Source organism: Rhipicephalus sanguineus, chromosome 4 (genome assembly GCF_013339695.2).
Source record: "Rhipicephalus sanguineus isolate Rsan-2018 chromosome 4, BIME_Rsan_1.4, whole genome shotgun sequence".
NCBI classification, from domain to species: Eukaryota; Metazoa; Arthropoda; class Arachnida; order Ixodida; family Ixodidae; genus Rhipicephalus; species Rhipicephalus sanguineus.
In genome coordinates, this window is record NC_051179.1 from 162,921,334 (window position 1) to 162,939,402 (window position 18,069).

Consider the following 18,069-nt stretch of genomic DNA (forward strand, 5'->3'; position numbering starts at 1 on the left):
AAGTAGAGAAGTAACCACGATACTATAATTTGTCATTTTGCGAAGTAGCGAGGTACCCACTACGCCTCTGCAAAGCATTGCGCGCGCCTTCGTAGCAGCATGCGTTGTTGATGCTCTGGCTGATGATGATGGTCACGAATTGTGCCTAAGCCCTTCTTAATGGGTAGGAAGCTTTGAACCACCCACTCGTTATGCAATTCCCATTACGCGAGTCGTGCTGGGATTTTACACCCCGGCCACGCAATGTCATACCGAGTAACGTGATTTCTCACCCGAAACTTATTACTTATCTATTTATATATTTATTTACTTACATTACTCCCAGTCTCTACTGCGTCCACAGCAGGTGGACACTATGTGCAGATACAAAAAACGGTCATCGAGCTGTCAGGCAAATAAAAACAAAGAAAGTTGTGACATCAACATTGCACTTTTACATAGGCAATTTACGCTACATAATATATCTATAAACACTCCTACATATAAATTTACCAATTTGTAAACCCGATTTTTTTAGTTGATAATAAGTTTCTTGTTTGACTTTGTTTAATTTCCCACCCCTGCTTGGGCCTGTTATGGCCTGCACTATTGTGAAATAAATAAATGAATAAATAAACAATTATATAAACTGGCCATTTAAACATCCTACACTGTACACACGAATACAAACACAAGGTACATGTACTTCTGGTTTGCATGATCCAATATTACCATTGGCAGTTTGAACTTGATAGGATAATTTTTTTTATATTTTTGACTCAAACTCACTGGGTGACTCAGCGTGAGTTGTGAGAGTCGTCCACACATTCCCTTCACGGAAGGCAATCGGAAAAAGGAGCACTTAAAAACGTCTTTTTTACATTTGTAGTCTACTAAAGTGTTCGTATATTTGTACCTAGTAGCTCGTGGTTGTGAAGAAACATTATTTGAAATGTCAATTTTGAAATACTTATTCATTAATTTTAAACATGGCAGCTTCGCTCGCGCTTCTAGCTAAGGAGCCCAGAGGTAGCTACAAGGTTAGTGGGAGAGTCTTCACATTTAAATATAAAACACATATAAAAGGTTTGTAGCCAAAAACCTGTTGCAGGCTTCCACTTTACAAAAAACTGAAAAGTTTTGCCATATAAAACAATTAGCGCAACGCTTACGGCATATAACCTTCTCCTTTCAATGGTGTCTATTTGTGTTGTGTGCACTGAGTGAAGTTTATATGCTTATCAACTTACGAATATAAAAGCTAACAGAGTACGTTCAGACTGGTTATTGCAGCTTGGCTGGCCCTAGTAGATATTTACGTGCGTCTGGCAAATGCCGCAAATTGTATCTCGCTATTTCTTTTTTCACGACAGTTGTTAGCTTATTGTTTCAGACATCTTGCAAGCAATACTGTGGAATATGTTACCTGACCAAGTAGTTTCACCGACTTTTCTCAACGACCTTGTCTCTGAGCATTCCTGCGCGTAGCGCGTTTCTATGCCGGCTTTTCGACAGTGTGGGGTTCAAATTATTATTTACAATGAGTGTCACAAAAGTACATTTAAAATATTGAGTGTGAATGCTGTCAGGGCATGATGTCCTAAATTGAGTTCGTAAAATGCCGCTGACACCTTCGACAAATACCTTCTTCATTAAATTACATATGTAGACGAGAGATATGTTCGTGTGGCCCGCTAATTGTCCCCAGTGTGACATGCCAAAAAACAACTGAACATTGATTTCTAAGCAATAGAGGTGCAATCTTATTTTGGGATGTGCTCCAACGAACGCTTATAAAAGGATTTGATCTAAATACACATTCCGTGTGATACGTTTTGCCAGCTAGTTGTTATCATGTACATTTCGACATGCTTCTCATTGGAATGCATAGCCTGAGAATACAGCCATGCTGTAGAGAAACGCAGGACCATTAGCATACTCAACAAGCCACTTCAAAAGAATGAGCAGTCAACACAGAGATGCATATGAGCAAATCTAAATTCAGGTAGAGCGGTGTTTTGTATTGTTTATCCCTACGGCTGTTCTACTACATGTTTGGAATAGGCCGATACCTGATGTACGCGTTTCAGATATGTGTGGGAATGTTTTAGTGCTATGTATTTGTGATTGTGCGGTCTTACGTTTAGAAAGGACATATTCGTTTTTTCTCTCTCATTTCTCGTGCGAATAAAAACCATAAAAGAAAGAAAAAACAATCAGTTGTGGTTTTTTGTGGGATACTCGACTGCTTGGAATTCCGCTCGAGCCCTAGTTTTCTTTTCATTCCGATAGCAAATATATGGAGACTCTCGGTGAGTTTTTGCCGTCGCCTTTGCCTCATGTTCCGTATATATCCAAATCAATAACATCGCCCCGCGCGTCGTATGTTCTACGTGCGAGTAAAATGACGAGAGCGCTGCCACGACCGCCCGCGAAGCATTGATTAAAACGAGCCGGCCATCTCTGTCGCACTAAGAGCCCGGGTGCGACGCCTGCCGTCGATGGCTGCTTACGCAAGAGGAAACGCCCGGTCCGTTTTTCATGGGAATAATGAGCTTGAAGGGGCCCTTGTGGAAGGAGGGGGGGGGGGGGGCGGGATAATCATTTCCGTGGGAATCATTTCTGTGATGACCGACACTTCTTTACGAGGACCTATAAATTCCTACCTACCAAAGAATCGGCAGGCTTCAGTGCAGCAACGTTACTTTGACGATCCTGCTTTTTCCCACATCGCGTTTTCATCGACATGTTCACTCTCCTTTATTGTCCATGCGAACACTTAATTGCAATAATTCCACGTGGTTTTGTCACTGCCCCCACTCATACCTGCATCGTTTAATGGTATTGTGTTCACATTTTTTGTTAGTGGGCTTTTATCGTTCCAGTTAATGAAATGATCCCAATGCCTGCAAAGCGTACAATGATGGACAAAAGAAGAAAGAAGTGATAGACGGTATTGCAGTGCGCAACACTCGTGCAACAAGCACAAGGCGCATTACATGGGATTTGAACCTAGAATCCAGGAAAGATAGCCGAAAACGTTAGAATGCAAAATTTGCGCAGCTGTGCCTTCTATATGGTTGTCAAGGTAAATGAGAATAAAGGTTGGGTTACACAAGCAAAGGTTTGTTCGTGGCCTCGACAGCACGTATTCTGTTCCTCGTGCTGCAATATCACAGAGCACCGGAAATATCCTTTTTACGAGGCTCCACCGACTAGCGCGAAATCCGCTACACGTGTACAGCGTCGCGGTGTATATAAGAGATGATGGTTTGCTCAGAAGCCACAGTAAATCTGCTGCTTTAACAAGCAGAATACCGGCTTCGTGATGGAAAGCGCTGTTCTACTAATGTGCGTATGCATGATTTCTGGGCCGGTTGCAAGCGAGAAGCTCATAGGAGATGATCCAAGCCTTCAACATTACCAAAATGAAGAGGACGTAAGTGAAACATGGTAAACCTAAGGGCAGTGTATGGTGTGTGTAGAACCACAAATGTTTATAGAGTGCTTGCTTTGGCGTCACTCAATATTCACCCTTTCATAAGCTTGCTGCTAAGCCGGGCTAACTGTGCGGTACACAAAATAATTCTTGCTTTTTGGGGATCCAAGTTTGAACGTTTTCTTGTGCATGGTCCATTCTGGCATTATACTACATTGCTGAAACAAAATACAGCCGCTAATTAGCGGTGTCCCAGTGAACGGTGTGTGTGTGGGGGGGGGGGGGGGAGGGAGGGGGATCGAGCACCTGCCTACCTATTACCCCTCCCTTTCCTGAACTGAAGCATCTGCGTATATGTACGAACCCGAGGAACGTTTGGCTCCTCCTAAGCGTCAATTCTCTCATGTTCGGTTATGCCAGGTAACAAAACTACAGGACTGACTAGTAATGGAAAACATATACTTAGCAACGGCTACCAAATTTCAATATTGCCATGCGCGCTTCTTTTGCTAGGTTTGTGGGTTCTCTCATGCAATTAATACAGCCATGGCAGGTCCTCAGCCTGAATAGAAGGAGTCTCTTCATCAGCAGCACCTTGTACTTCGATGTACTGCGTACGAAGTTCGAAAGAAGGGGGCTTGATCGAGGTGCTCTTTTTTTAGACACAACATAATGAATCCACCTGATAATGAAGCCAATAAAGGCTAGTGCACGTTATTTGTAGTTTTCACCTCAATGCAGTAATTATTACCTTAATTCAAATCAATTCAGGTCGACCGAAAAATAACTTTCTGGTCGTGAGAACCGATCCCACAATCAACGAACTACTCGTTCCAAGCTCTGCGAATTTGGCTACGACATGGCTACGACATTGCTACGAATGGCTCCGGCTAACGCTCTCATATTTATACACGCACAGAAATGCCAGGGAAATGGACGGCGGAACGACCGCCGCTATAGCTGAATTGGTAGAGCATCGGGCGTGTAATTGGAAGGTTATGTGTTCGGCACCCATCGACAGGAAGTTGTTTCTTCCTCCACTTCAACTCATTTCCAGTGATGTACTATTTACTGCGTTAAGGCTATAAATATACAAAATAGTACCCTATACGTTCCTGAGCATCATTGCTTGTTGGCTTCATTAGGTTCTGTGCATGAAGTAGTAATACAGCAAGTGCCATGACACAATATAGAAAATTGAATAGTCACAACCCAGTCAAGTTGCTGGGCTATAATTCTAGAAAATTCATCCATGCGCGCATAATAGAGTTCAGTAGAAACTGGATTCGACAATTGTGAAATGAAATTTGCTCTATATGACAGACTGCACGCTAGTAAGCCAATCTCAGAGACCTTGCTGAGAGCATTTCTATTTTATGGAATGAGCTCTTCTCTAACTTTTGGATGCTCGTTATTTCTACGTACAATTACATACAATTTGCAATCGTTAAGACAGTCCTTAAAAAATTCCTCTACCAATTGTTTTGAATGGACCACCGTGCTAATGAAGCGCTTTTCTTTATTTTGCTCAGTGCTTTCCGTTCACTGATACGTGGTACGAAGTGTACCGCAACTTCGAGGAGGACCCTTATTTCGGAGGAAATGCGACCTGCATTAGGGCAACAGAAACAGGCCCGTATACGGACGGATCTACGCCAGCCACTGTCCAGTATTCACCGAATGTGTCACTGTAAGAATGCTTACCTGATAGTTTTTGGGACGTTAAACCCCAACAATTAATATTTTCTGTAGTTTATCAGTGTGATATGTGAACCGGTTGCTTCTTTATTTTCGATTACGTCTTACATTTTGCTGGTCAATCATCAGCCAGAAAAAGCCATATATTCAGCGCTCGCGTGCACATTTATCTATACAACTGGCTGAGAGAGTGCCGATCTGACAAGAGCGGGAATTTTCGAGGATTCCACTAGTCAGGTTACAGCTCAAAAGTCTGCATACGCAAATCACTTAATTATAGGCCACTAAAAAAAATTTTTTTTAGGAGCAGCCAGCGTTGAATTAACTTTTTCTTCAAACCAAGCATGTCCTTTTTACCTTATTACCCAGCCGTTTATAGGGCATAATATTGATTATTTATTTTGGGAGGTTATCTTTTTCAAAAATTGCCTTAAAAGTGGTAGTCACGCCAGCCGTGATAAGTAAGTAATGGGTAGCTTAATTCAGTAAAGCTTTGGCATTTGTAAAACTAAACGTTGGAGCTATGCAATAAACTAGGATAAATAATATGCAGAAAATATCAAGGAAGTAATGTTAAAAAAAACCAAAAAGACGGGGAAATAGAGCATATTTAGACTGAACTTGCTTGCAAAGTTAGCTGTGAATTTAAAAGTATTCCATCAATTCCTTTTAGTCTAGTTCCTTGCACAGATATATACGTTGTACACTATTATACAAAATTTCAGTTTGAAGTACACATTGAGGAAAAAGTTATGAAAGTTGGCGTCACATGACTTGGAGCAAATTCTTATTTTGAGAAAAACGCAGTCACAGATTTCAGAGCTTGCAAGAGGTGTGCGTCCCCCTGTGGCCGTTTCTAGAAATTTAAAAACAATTAGAAACACAAAGTTATATTTAATGATATCCTCTTGTGTAACAGTCACAATAAAATTTATAAAGTATTTTGAATGTCATTAATATAGACACTTTTGAAAAAACATAATATGGTTTCGGTTTTGCTATACGACCATGGTGTGTGAAAAACTTGTTCTAACTTGTAAACTAATGATGATAGGAGGATAGTTTTTGTAGCAGCATATTGAATGTTTTGGCGTGCACAAAAAACAAAAAAAACTAAAAGTCGACCTTGTGAAAAAAATTTGACTTTTCAAGGTGGCCTACCACCTTAAGTAAACGGTTTTTATTTTTTTTCGATAATTTGCATAGAACACTCATGTGTACATGAGTGTTCAAGAACACTCATGTGTACATAACGATCTGTAATTCCCAGTGCAAAGTAGTTCAATTAGTTTTCCTTCTCCAATAAACACGTGAAGGGCTATCGACAAATCAACTCCTCAAATCAAGTAACGTAAGCGATCTCTATCTGTCTTGTTTTTATTCGTATGCTTTTGGTTCATGCCAAAACCAAATTGCATTTTCAGTTCAGACTGACAGGGAATGAGGGAATGAGGGAATGTCGACCAGTCTACTCAACACACAGGTCATTGCAAACGTCCGGCGGGAGGCCACGGATGGTGTTGCACGCCGAAGCGTCACGATGTGTGCGCCAGCATTCGAGGAATTTCCTTTTTCCCTTTTTTGTTCACGGGCCAGCGTCGTTGCATTGTCCAGGTCCAAACTGTCCAGTCTTCGAGCACTGTTCGTCAGAGAAAGATGCACTGTTCGTCAGAGAGAAATGTTTTATTCACAGAGGCACTCTACTTCAAGGTGAACATCTTGAAAGTTTTAACTATCTGGTCGGGGAAATAAACTGAGGTTTAATAGTGCCTCCAACACCCCTCCCCCCCCCAAAAAAAATAATAATAAATTACATACACGGTCTTGGCAGCAGGGCGGAAAGGAGAAAAATGAAAGCCGCAGAGCGATTGTACCCCTCGCCCCCGCCCCCAGCAACACGGAAAAGACTCCTCATTTCTCAAGAAGGTGCCCTCTCCGTCTCCATCATTTTCTTTCGTTCACCATTTCGTTCCCCTCGCCTCAACGACGCTGAGGCGTGCTCTCTAATGCGTTGCACAAATTTTTTTGTCCTCAAACCAGTACAACTACAATAACCCGAAACATGGAAGGGGGTTCGACAGACATTAACCCTCCTTCGAACGAAACGTCAAGCGCCCTACAACCCGTTTTTGTGACAAGCGACCCCTGCCTTCATTTCGCATTCCCCGTCACCCACAAACTGGTCTCGGCACTCCTCTCTCCCTTTCAAGTTATGGACGGACCACATTCTCCGAAGTGTCAATCTTGGATACCACTTATCATGCATTCTAAAAATCTGTACCAAACACTATTCTGTAGCTCAATTCGCGAAATATATAAAAGCTTAACACCGATTTCAGTTTTTCATGTTCTATTAGTTCAGTTTACATGAAAGATCAAGATTATTAACACGTAATGATATACCTTGACCTGGCGTATATGAATATCGAAAGCGAACAAAAATTACTTTTATTTATACTAACCAGAACGACAATATTTCTTTATCAATTACGTTTACTTATCACTTAATAACACTTTGTTGAATTTACCCACAACTATGATGTTTTCCATCAATGTATATCGCTAGCGTCACTCCGCACTCCAAATATTGCAGTACTGTGTTTAAAGTTACCGCAGTTATACATATTAAAAAAAAAAAACACCTGGTCCAAACAACCCGTTTTCGAAATTTCCGCTGGATTTTTTACTGCCATCCTGTAATGCCAACCTAGTCTTGCTAACCACTTTGGTTACCAACATAACAGTACCCAATTTTAGGACTTTTGGACGAAAATGGCGCAGATAATTCAATAAGAGCTCACTCACCAGGTTTACGCCGCACCCGCGACCGTCCTCTTGTTGCCACTCGCGAGATCACAATATGTTGTTTGCTGCACGGCACCATCACACGATTAGGGTCCCGCAACTTGCTGCTCTCGATGAGATGACAACCTTCGTTGACGCGTTTAGTCGCTTTAATGTCCACAAGGTGCAAGTTTCACTTCCTTTTTCCGAAAGCGGCCGAAGGCTTCGCACAATCCTCGCTGCACTTCGATTCCTGTGGCTTGGCCTGTGCTATCTTGGTTGTTATAAAAGGTTGGATTTCAGTAACTCCATGACGCTATGTTTTCAAATGATACAAGAAGTTCATTTAAATATTTACAACTGTTGGAGAGCTAAAAAAGGATCCATCCATTGTCGCTTGAACGTCTCTCTTCACTCTTCGGCAGCCGACTGACCCCGCAGCGGCCACCCTCTCTCCTTCTTGTTAGCTGTGCACACCGTCCGGTCCAGCAAGGGGGGGGGGAGCGGGTTATCATCCCGATAACCCAACCAAACTCTACCGTTAGAAAGCAAGTGTTGGTTAGAGACCGCGCGACAGTTCGGGCGAAAGGGAACATCTTTAACAATGGTTTCCGGAGACCGGCCACCCGGCGAGGCTGCCTACGTCACTCATCCAGCAGCCAATGAAAGTCGCTGAGCGATGCCGCCGAAGTATTTGCGGCATGAGCACCGGAGTGTAATCAGGGAATGAGCGCCATTTTCCTCCCTCCATCGCCCGCGGGAGGAGAACGACGGTGACGAACGTACTCCGGTACATTCCGATGTGTTCGAGTTGGGGAGAGGTCACCGGAGCTAGGCGGGAGCACCATCCCCCAAGTCCTCCCAGCTGGGTACATTTTCCTTTACAGTGTAGTTAAACTAATGTAAAAACTTATAACGTACCGAACTCAATAAAATGGCGAACGGTTAACATATTGCGCGATTTTCAACAACGTCACCAGGAGTATAATTTAATGAGAATAGCTGGGGTTTTACGAACTAGAAGCAAGACATGATTGTGAGGCACGATATAGTCGAGGACTACGCATTAAATTGGATCGCGTCAGGTTTTTTTAACGGGCACCTAAGCCTAAGCACAGAGCTGCTCTTTGTATTTCGCCCGTATCGATACGACACTGCGGTGCCTGGGAATTTTACCCGCGCCATAGAGCTCAGCCGCCTGACACCTTACGTGCTAATCTGCCACGGCTCGTCGACAGGGGGTGTATTAAGCAGCACAAATGCAGACACTGCTTTGAAAAGCAAGCGGAATGGTTTAAGGGGCACGTGAGCATCTTACGCTGCTGATAATGACAGTGCTCACGGCACCCTCACTAATATATCTGGCCCGTATTTTTCAGTAACGTCACCTTCACACTCGTTTCTTCTGCGGGATATGATGCGAAGAACGTCATCAAAGTGCACAGTGGTGACGGTGAGTTCTTAGTGCATTAGAGAACGGGATGAATGCGCCCAGGCACTTGTTCGGCACTGTAATGGTTTTTTGTCAGGTGTGTGATATCTCGGTCAATACCTCGGCCTTTACCCAATTGATTAGCCTCCGCCAATATATTCCAGCTCTCTTGTCATAACTTCTAAATTTTAATAAATACATGTCTGCGCGTCCAGCTCACCGGCAGGGCGTCATAAATTTTAGCATTGCCATTTCCAGTGGCAAGTCATAGTTAGATTGGAATCTTATGTAGTGTCACATGAGCCCGTCTACGTGCCTTCTGAAGCGCTGAGAAAGAAGTCGCGTCAAAATATGTTTCACCATGTTGTGATCATATTTCCTGTACGGCAACTACTTAAGCCACTTGCGATACTTTGCCCTATTTATTGAACTATCGATCAGCTTTGATTATGGGACCTTTCAGCGTTCGTGTACCGCAGTGTCTTCTAACTATATTATATTATCACATAAAAACAGGGGCGCTTTAGGTTACATCGAAGCCACCACGATCACGAATATTCCACACAGTGGACGCATTCGTTTCAGTATATCTTGTCAGGATCACTTGCAAACCTTGTAATGCTGTCTCGGTTGCGTTACCATGCAATTGTCCTTTATTTTGCGTACCGCATACCCTGATAATATTTTTCTTCCTAAACAGATCCCAATGTTACGTTCAACTACACGACTGCATACAGAGACTGCCAGAGGTGCAAGGTTTACCGCCACAGCTACATTGATGGAGGTGAGAAGTAGTACCCGCTTGTAAAACCTCCTCTTATTTGCTTGGTTACAAGAATGCCATCTTCAGTAGTCTAACCACTCGTAGAGTAACAACAATGGTCAAACTAGAAGACTGATTTCCTTAACAATTTATGAAGGAAAGAAGATGACTGTTAGGGGCTCGTAAGTTATCTTTTCGTCCACTTTAGTTTCTTCACATTTATATCCTAATTGCTACAAATAACACCCCCTATACTTTCCTTGGCATTATTGCGTGTTAATTCTCATTATTATAACAATGTATGCTTTTTCAAGACGGCACGCAGCCAGTGACGTACAGGTACCGCTACAGTGGAAGATTAGCATGAGTCAAAGATTACCGGCGCAGCGAAATTGCTTCCTGAATGCAAAATCTGGTTTTACTGGCTTTAAAGAGCCAGTAAAAGGGCTCCGACTTTTTCTTACATCTCTAAAACAAGCTCGCCAATTCGTGCAGACAGCCGCGGCGACCACACGTTGCAAATATTACACCGCTGCGCGCCTCCTCTGACACGAGCGAGACGTGGAGGAAGCCTTGCTCGGTCGTTGGCTGAAGGCCGATGACCTAATTGCTCACATTGTGTTACGTTGCCGAAGTGGGCGTAGACACGACAGCGGGCTACGCCCGCGCCTTTTGGCTGCCGAGAAGGGTAAGAAGGCCGAGCGAGGAACCGGAACCAGCCGAAGCGGGCTGTTATATACCCTGTGCACTTATTCGCAAAATTCTTGTGGCAGTTTGTTCACATCGTACAAGTGCGCAGTTATCGCTTCATCACACATTTCTTACCGTGGGGTTGTCTACTGGCTTTTTAAAACGTGGATCGTTCCTATCACTCGTTATTGGCAGGCACGGGAAGAAGAATGCCACTTCAGGTGTACCCGCAGTTCCACTCTTTGGTTCTTGATGACTTGCGATAGTCATCATCCGCTGCAGCTCTACATGCGTTACCAAGAGCCATGATGCGATTCTTTTGTACAAATTGAAGCAATCGGGTACCTGTAGCCTTTGTTGTGACCACCAATGCTTCGTTATAGAGACTGCACTAAGCCAGTTCGGCGCAAAAAGATATTTGGCAGTGAGCTTAACACTGCGTCCTGCTTCCCTTTTCTTAATGCGAAAGTGTTATACACTGGCTTCATCGAAGCTCCCCTGAGATCGAAGTAATTAGCGTTATAAACGCATTCTCGCGTCTTGGGCAGCCGCTGTGAAACTGCTCCAATTCACCGGCTGCTCCGCTCAGAACACTTGACCAATGCTCCTCCGCTTGCGGTACAGTACACAGGCGTGCCGGCAGTGCTGGGCAGTATCGAAGATACATGTATCTTCGATACTATCTTAGATACGTGTTGGGTATCTTGTATCTGTATCGCGATACGTCTCGCAAAACAAGTATCTGTATCTGTATTTCCGATACATTGAAGAATGTATCGTGTATCTTAAGATACAAGGTACTGCAATCGCACCACCACCGTGCGAAGCAATAAACGTTGGCTGAGCTCGAGCTTCTCAAGCTGATACTGCTGCCACTAAGTCACCGGAATAAAACTAAAGGCAGTGACATTATTTTATCTTTACGCAAGACTTTTCCATCGAGGATAGGCGATAAGATCCGAGCATCCCTATATATTGTTTGAGCAGAGTTACGAGGTGGCGTTCGCGTCGTCAGACAAGCGCGCTAACGTCTGCGCCCAGCCAAATTTTTGTTTAATCGTTTTTTTTTAGTTTTGGTCAGTGCCATGACACCCGGCACTTAGCCACTCTCCTGTGCCGCGTACTACAATGCGTCTGGCGTCTTTCGTACACATGCTGATGCCGTTATTATCGAAGTTCCTCTTGTGTGGTGCTTCGTTACGAAGTCTGAAGAATGCAAGAATGGCGGGTTGCTTTGCCTCTCGTGGCTTTCACACTCAGGTGATTTGAAGGATCTCGTGAATGTAAGTTTGCATTACATGCAATGAGATTGACTTATATGCAAATAAGATTCTAACAGTTATGGCACCAACGCTACCGATGCTGAATTTAACAGAACAAAGGTTCACCTAACAGACGCTATCTTGGCGTACGTCTGTTTTTCGTTTATTCAAGAGTTTTTAAAGTCATAATTTGGTTGTTAGCAGAAGTTATTTCTTAGCTGTCCTTTTTTTCCATCCCGTACATTACCTATGTCTCTATATTGTTTTTTTTCTGCCGGTCTGCTTACTGCAATATGCCTTTAACGTGCTGCCAATGTAAGCTCTCTGCTTTATTCCCCCTAGTTTTAACTGTATGCGTCATTTCTGCTTCTGTTCTTCTTCAAGTGGAATATAAGCTTATATACATATATTCCACTTGAATTTACTGTTATGTAACGGTGATGTTGAGAAAAAGTCTATAATAATCCGGGCGCACCTGGAGTATACAGTAACGATTATTCTGCTTACTGCTAAGTAGATTAGCAAATTTGAGTTTGCATTATAATAACGTAAATTATTAGGCGCCAAATGCGTTGGCAAAGATATTCGAGAAACACTGTTATACCATCGCTCCGTTTTGCTCATGAGCGTCCAAAAGAGTCGTTTTACGCCATTTTCCATAGGCACTGAATTTATTTGTCGTAGCTATTAGTGGTTACCCGCCGCGGTGGTCCAGTGCTTATGGCGCTTGACTGCTGGCCCGAAGGTCACGGTAGCCGGATTTTGATGGAAAGAAAATGGCACAGGCTCGTGTGCTTATATGTAGGTTTTAGAACCCCAGGTGGTCAAAATTTCCGGAGCCCTCCATACAGCGTCTTCCATAATCATATCGTGATTTTTCAACGTAAAACCTAAATTTATTATTAGCTCGTGGGGGTGCCTCCTGTATCGTGTTTCTATACTTATTCGCTGTGTTTGATACGGAACCGCTTTTCTATTTTGCTTTGATATATTGGTTTTCGTTGTTTAGGCTTCCCTGAATCCTTTTACTGTTGCTAGTCACCAGGTAATCGGATCTGTAGGTGTCAATAACGTGAATAACGTGAATCGGATCTATAAGTGTCGATAACGTGAATAACGGCGGTGTCCTGCAGCGCTTTGCGCAACTGTACAGTTCTTCTGAAACGTTTCTGGGAGCACATGTTCTTGGTGACGTACACCTGTGCGGTGATCCGTTATTGCGAAAACCGTAATATGTTTACCGGCAAGGTAGAACTCCACAGCGGTATTTGCGCCATCGTGCGGAGGCTTCTTATTGAAGTTCATATGGTCACTTGGCAACCCGCTTGCAGGTCAGCCAGCAGAGCAGCGACTATCTCCCATCAGTTGCAAAAGCTACAAGCCAGGGCTGGGCAGAGATACTCAGAAAAGTATTCCGGAATACAGATATCGAAATACATGGGCTGGAAGCCTAAAATACAGATACTGAGATACATATGTATTGGACGTAACGGGATATTTCGGAGATACATTTGCAAAAAGGCGAAAAAGTATCCCGGAATACAGTTACAGGGATACAGATACAAGAATCCGAATACTGGAATACATTTTTTTTCTTATTTCGAAGACGCTGATGCTCTGCTAAGACATTTATTAGGTGCAGGAGAATATTGTGATTAGTGTTGCAATGCATTAAATATTGGAAGTCAAAAAAAACGAACGGGGCGTGGCCTGCGCTGAAACCGCAGCACAGTCACAGCGAAAGCTGGAAGAGTGGCGTTTCTAGAGCTCGTTGTTAGCTCTCTTGGGGCTACAATACAAGTAGACTAGAAAGGTGCCCACTACGCCATAAATCACAATTTTTGTGAAGTTGGGAAGCACCTACTAAGCCATTATTGGTCATTCTGCGGAGAAGCGAGGCACCAGCTACACGTCTGTAAGGCATTATGTGCACTTTGTTGACGCGACGACTGATGACGATGAAGAATTATGGCTCAGCCCTTTGTAATGGGTTGGAAGCTTTAAACGGCCCACCAGTTATGTAATTTGCATTGCGTGACGCCCGCTCGCTATTTCCCTCTCCCGTCATGCTGTATAACATACGTTGACGTGGGAGAGAGACGGGGGGGGGGGGGCGAAGAACTTTACTGAGACCCCGAGGAAATGGATCATGCGCTCATGGGCTTCCTTGGCAACCAATCCAAGTGCACTTGCGAGGAACCCACTATGCTATAAAGCATTGCAATTTTACCGAGACCCCGAGGAAATGGATCTGCGCTTATAGGCTTCCTTAGCAACCAATACAAGTGCACTTGCGAGGAACTCACTACGCTCTAAATCATTCTAATTTTGAGAAGTATGGCAGCAGGCACTGTACCATTTTTCGTCATTTTACGGAGATCCGTGGTACCTGCTAAACGCATGTAAGGCATTATGCGCACTTTCTTGATGCTGTGCCTGATGACGACGAAGAATTATGGCAGAGATCTTTGTAATGGGTTGGAAGCATTTCACAAACTACTCGTTGCGCAATTCGCATTGTGTGACGCCTAGTTACAGAATTCGCGTTGTGCGACGCTTGGTGCTTATTTTACTCTTCTACCACGCTATATTGCATATGCTAATGTGGTTCCTTCCCGACATGAAGCCTGTATAGGACCTTTTTGCAAAGCAGTTTCAAGCACGGGCATGGCTGAGAGGTTGAATACTGGGCTCCCACGCAGAGGGCCCAGGTTCGAACCTCGTTCCATCCTGGAATTTTTTTCTTATTTAGTTTTTTTTCTTATTTCGATCGATACTGGTTACGGACACCGGCGGCGGCGGCGGCAGCGGCGGCGGCGGCGGCGGCGGACAACTACGGCGCCAAAAACGGCCGGTGAAATGATCTCATAACAGCTTTCGCTGTAATATCCCTCCAATCACTAGCGAACGCCAGTGCATTAGGAAAGGCATACATTTATTCTAGACATAAGGTCTGTTAGACACAAGGTTGCTGCGCTGATAGCACTTAAGCAACAGCAGCATCTCAAGTAGGCTGTCATTTAGACAGCGTCGATTGGACCTCAAGACAAGACTCGCAAACTAGCGAAATGGCTTTCCGCCCGAAAAAAAAAATTAGGGGTGCGATACCTGCCTTGAGAAACAGTTAGTTTCGTTGGCAGAGGCTGACAATACTCCTTCCTCAATTCCGCCGTCAGTGGCGTCAGCCGCTTTTACCACATTGACCATTCCGTGCGTGCGGGGAACCTTTCGCCGACCGGTAGCGCGCCTTTGCTTGGATTAGGACAAAAAATATTCCTTCCTCCTTGGAAACACTTAGCTCATTTCCTAAAGAAAAGTAACCAGATACCCGCGTCCTACACTGTATCGCGATATATTCGATACATCGTAAACGTATTTCACTACTGAGATACAAATACATTTTGCAAATGTATCTCGATACAGAAATACAGATACTCAAAAGTATCTAAGATACTATCGCGATATTCTTGTATCGCGATACTGCCCAGCCCTGCTACAAGCAAGAACCGCTATCAGCGAAATGTATAAAGAGCTGTCATATTAAGCAGCTAAAACAGCGCCAATAAGTTTTTTTGGAATGAAACAGATATACTTTGAACAAGAAGTACAAAACTTTTGAGATACTAACAGACTTTTCATTCAAATGAAACACAATTGGTCGCAGTTAATAAATTTTCAAGCGAACATCTATGTGCATAGGCATTTATGATGCGTTATATAGATATATATTAACAAATTTCAGAATGCATCGAAGTATCTTAAGATACAATTGGAATGTATCGTATCGGATACAATCAGTGTTGCAGTATCTTGTATCTGAGTATCAAATACTTCTTGCCTGCGTATCGCGATACAATTTCAAAGTATCTTTGCCCAGCCCTGCGTGCCGGTGGTGCGTTCTTATTAACACCCTTACTTCGGTTGGTTGTTGGTAAGCACCTTCGCTGCTGTTGCTTACAAACTCCCAAGCAGGGTGTCACACATAGGAGAACATATTCATACGGAAACTTCTCAATGCTATTAAACCATTTTATTTTGGTCGGCGTTTCCTAAGTTTCCTTTTTTCATCATATCTGTGTACAGTCGCAATGCATTCACTTCCATATAGTACCTAACCCTTATACCAACATTGGATTGTGTCGCCAAATGCGTTACGTCATCCGGATTGTCTTTCTGCAAATAATACACCTGCGAAGCGCCACTCCTTATTTTGCTGTGGATGCCTGCGACAGTGGTCTGGTGGTTGTGATGTTCTACTGAAGACCTGAAGATCCCGTGATCAAACCTCGGTCACGGCGATCGCATTTCAGTAGAGGTGAAATACTAGAGGGCCTTGTACTTAGATTGAGATGCACGTTAATAAACCCCTGGTCGTCAAAATTTCCGGAGCCCTCCACTGCAGCGTCCCTCATAATCATATCGTGTTCTCAGAGCGCAGCTCTTAGGCGTCTGTTCCTGAATTGAGCGTAATCGATAGAGCGAACGAGCACGAAAGAGAGCGAACACGGAGTCTGACGATGCCACGAGCCACTGGTCTCTAACCTCGCTTTCTTCCGCCGTAACGCGCGCGAGCCCCTCGTTCGTAGGTCGTGCGTATGCACAGCTCGCACGTGCACTGCGGCTGGCTTCGCTTGTCCTAATGGGGCTGTCGAAGTTTCGCTTGGTTCGCGACGCCTGCAATGTACAAAGTGCTCTGCGGCACTCGAGCGCTGGAAGTTTCTGTGGCAATATGTAACGAATGTGACATCGCCACAACTGCAGATAGCCAAAACTTCAAGCACAGTTGGCGTTGTCCCAACACGAAGCTGCGCTCGTAATTCACTAGGGAGTATCGTAATGATCGCTGAATTTTTTAAACATTAATCCCCAACAACTATATGCTAGGTCAAATATTCAATGCACTTGTGGGCGCAAGTGCGGTGATAGAAGATGGGGGCTGGTAGCGGCAAGGGTCCGGATTTTTCTGAAATTTTGTCCTTACCTCCGCGACCCCTTACTATGAGCGCCACAAACATTTTACGCTATGATCAATTTTCTGCCACACTGACCCACATGAATGGGTGAACGCAGTGGAACTGTCAAAGCTTCCTCGAATGCCAGTTCCACTATCGTTTTATGACCTGTGCCTGTCAATTTAGATCGACCACTTCTTTCGCCTACTTTCCCAGCAGTGTTGTAGCCCTAAATTATTACGTCGAAATTCGACTCTGGGACATTCAAACCCTCAAATAGTAGAAGGACAGTTTTGTGGATTGTGTCTGAAGGTTCTGTCGCGGCCGTATTGATCGGCAGGTCGTTATTGAACACTATTGCTGCCCTGCTATCGTTTTGTACGCTATGTAATATTGCGAAACACTAGTGGGAACACAACTTCCTTATAGCTAACGAACTGATTTTGGCACCACATTGAAGCCCATGTATAAAGTCTTTTGTACATGACGCATACCATTTAAATGCATGCAGGTAAAGGGTGCAGCTTGTGGAAACCACAGAGTCAACTTGGAATGAATGACACCTGCTGTGATTTTGTCTTTGATTTGCTGTGTGGCACATCAAACAAATATCAGAACTACGCTCCAGGATGCGAAGGTTCGGGGTAAAACGGACAGCACAGCCCTACGGCAGCAAGAGAGCCGCTTTCTTCTAAGTGTGGATGTTTATCAAATAAACCATGCTAGAAATTATTTATTATTGTGTTGTATTTTTTACGACCATTGCCTTTGGAAGCCGATATAAACGACGGCACACCTCTGCAACCCATTGGGCTCGGCTAATTATGGTACACGCGAGAGCGGAGTTTTGCCACAATGAACGTGAACAGCGCTGTGGTTGGCTCCTGATGTCTTCGTAACTGGCATTACTCCAAGCTTCAATGATGTCAGTATATTCTACTGGAAAAAATCGCATGGTCGCATTTCGCAAACAAGGGTTTAGAGAAAAGACTTAGCTGTAGCCGTCCTGATATTCTTCCAGGGTTCTGCTTGGGGAGAGGTATGTTAGAGTTCAATAGCAATATATATGT

The 18,069-nt window shown here is 43.8% G+C and overlaps 1 protein-coding gene across 1 annotated transcript; it reads left to right on the forward strand.

Annotated features, from left to right (window-relative positions):
• Positions 1-968: 968 nt before the first annotated feature.
• On the forward strand, positions 969-17,717 carry LOC119391806 (uncharacterized). Its single transcript, XM_037659454.2, has 5 exons — positions 969-1,019; positions 4,951-5,108; positions 9,280-9,353; positions 10,033-10,116; positions 17,511-17,717. Exons 1-5 carry the CDS (start codon positions 969-971, stop codon positions 17,645-17,647), a joined length of 504 nt encoding a protein of 167 aa, XP_037515382.1. The 3' UTR covers positions 17,648-17,717.
• Positions 17,718-18,069: the final 352 nt, after the last annotated feature.

Coding starts and splice junctions, on each gene's coding strand:
- LOC119391806 (XM_037659454.2), top strand. CDS start 969: ATGGCAGCTTCGCTCGCGCTTCTAGCTAAGGAGCCCAGAGGTAGCTAC. Junction 9,354..10,032: donor CAAAGTGCACAGTGGTGACG/GTGAGTTCTTAG, acceptor CTTCCTAAACAG/ATCCCAATGTTACGTTCAAC. Junction 10,117..17,510: donor CCACAGCTACATTGATGGAG/GTGAGAAGTAGT, acceptor AAATGCATGCAG/GTAAAGGGTGCAGCTTGTGG.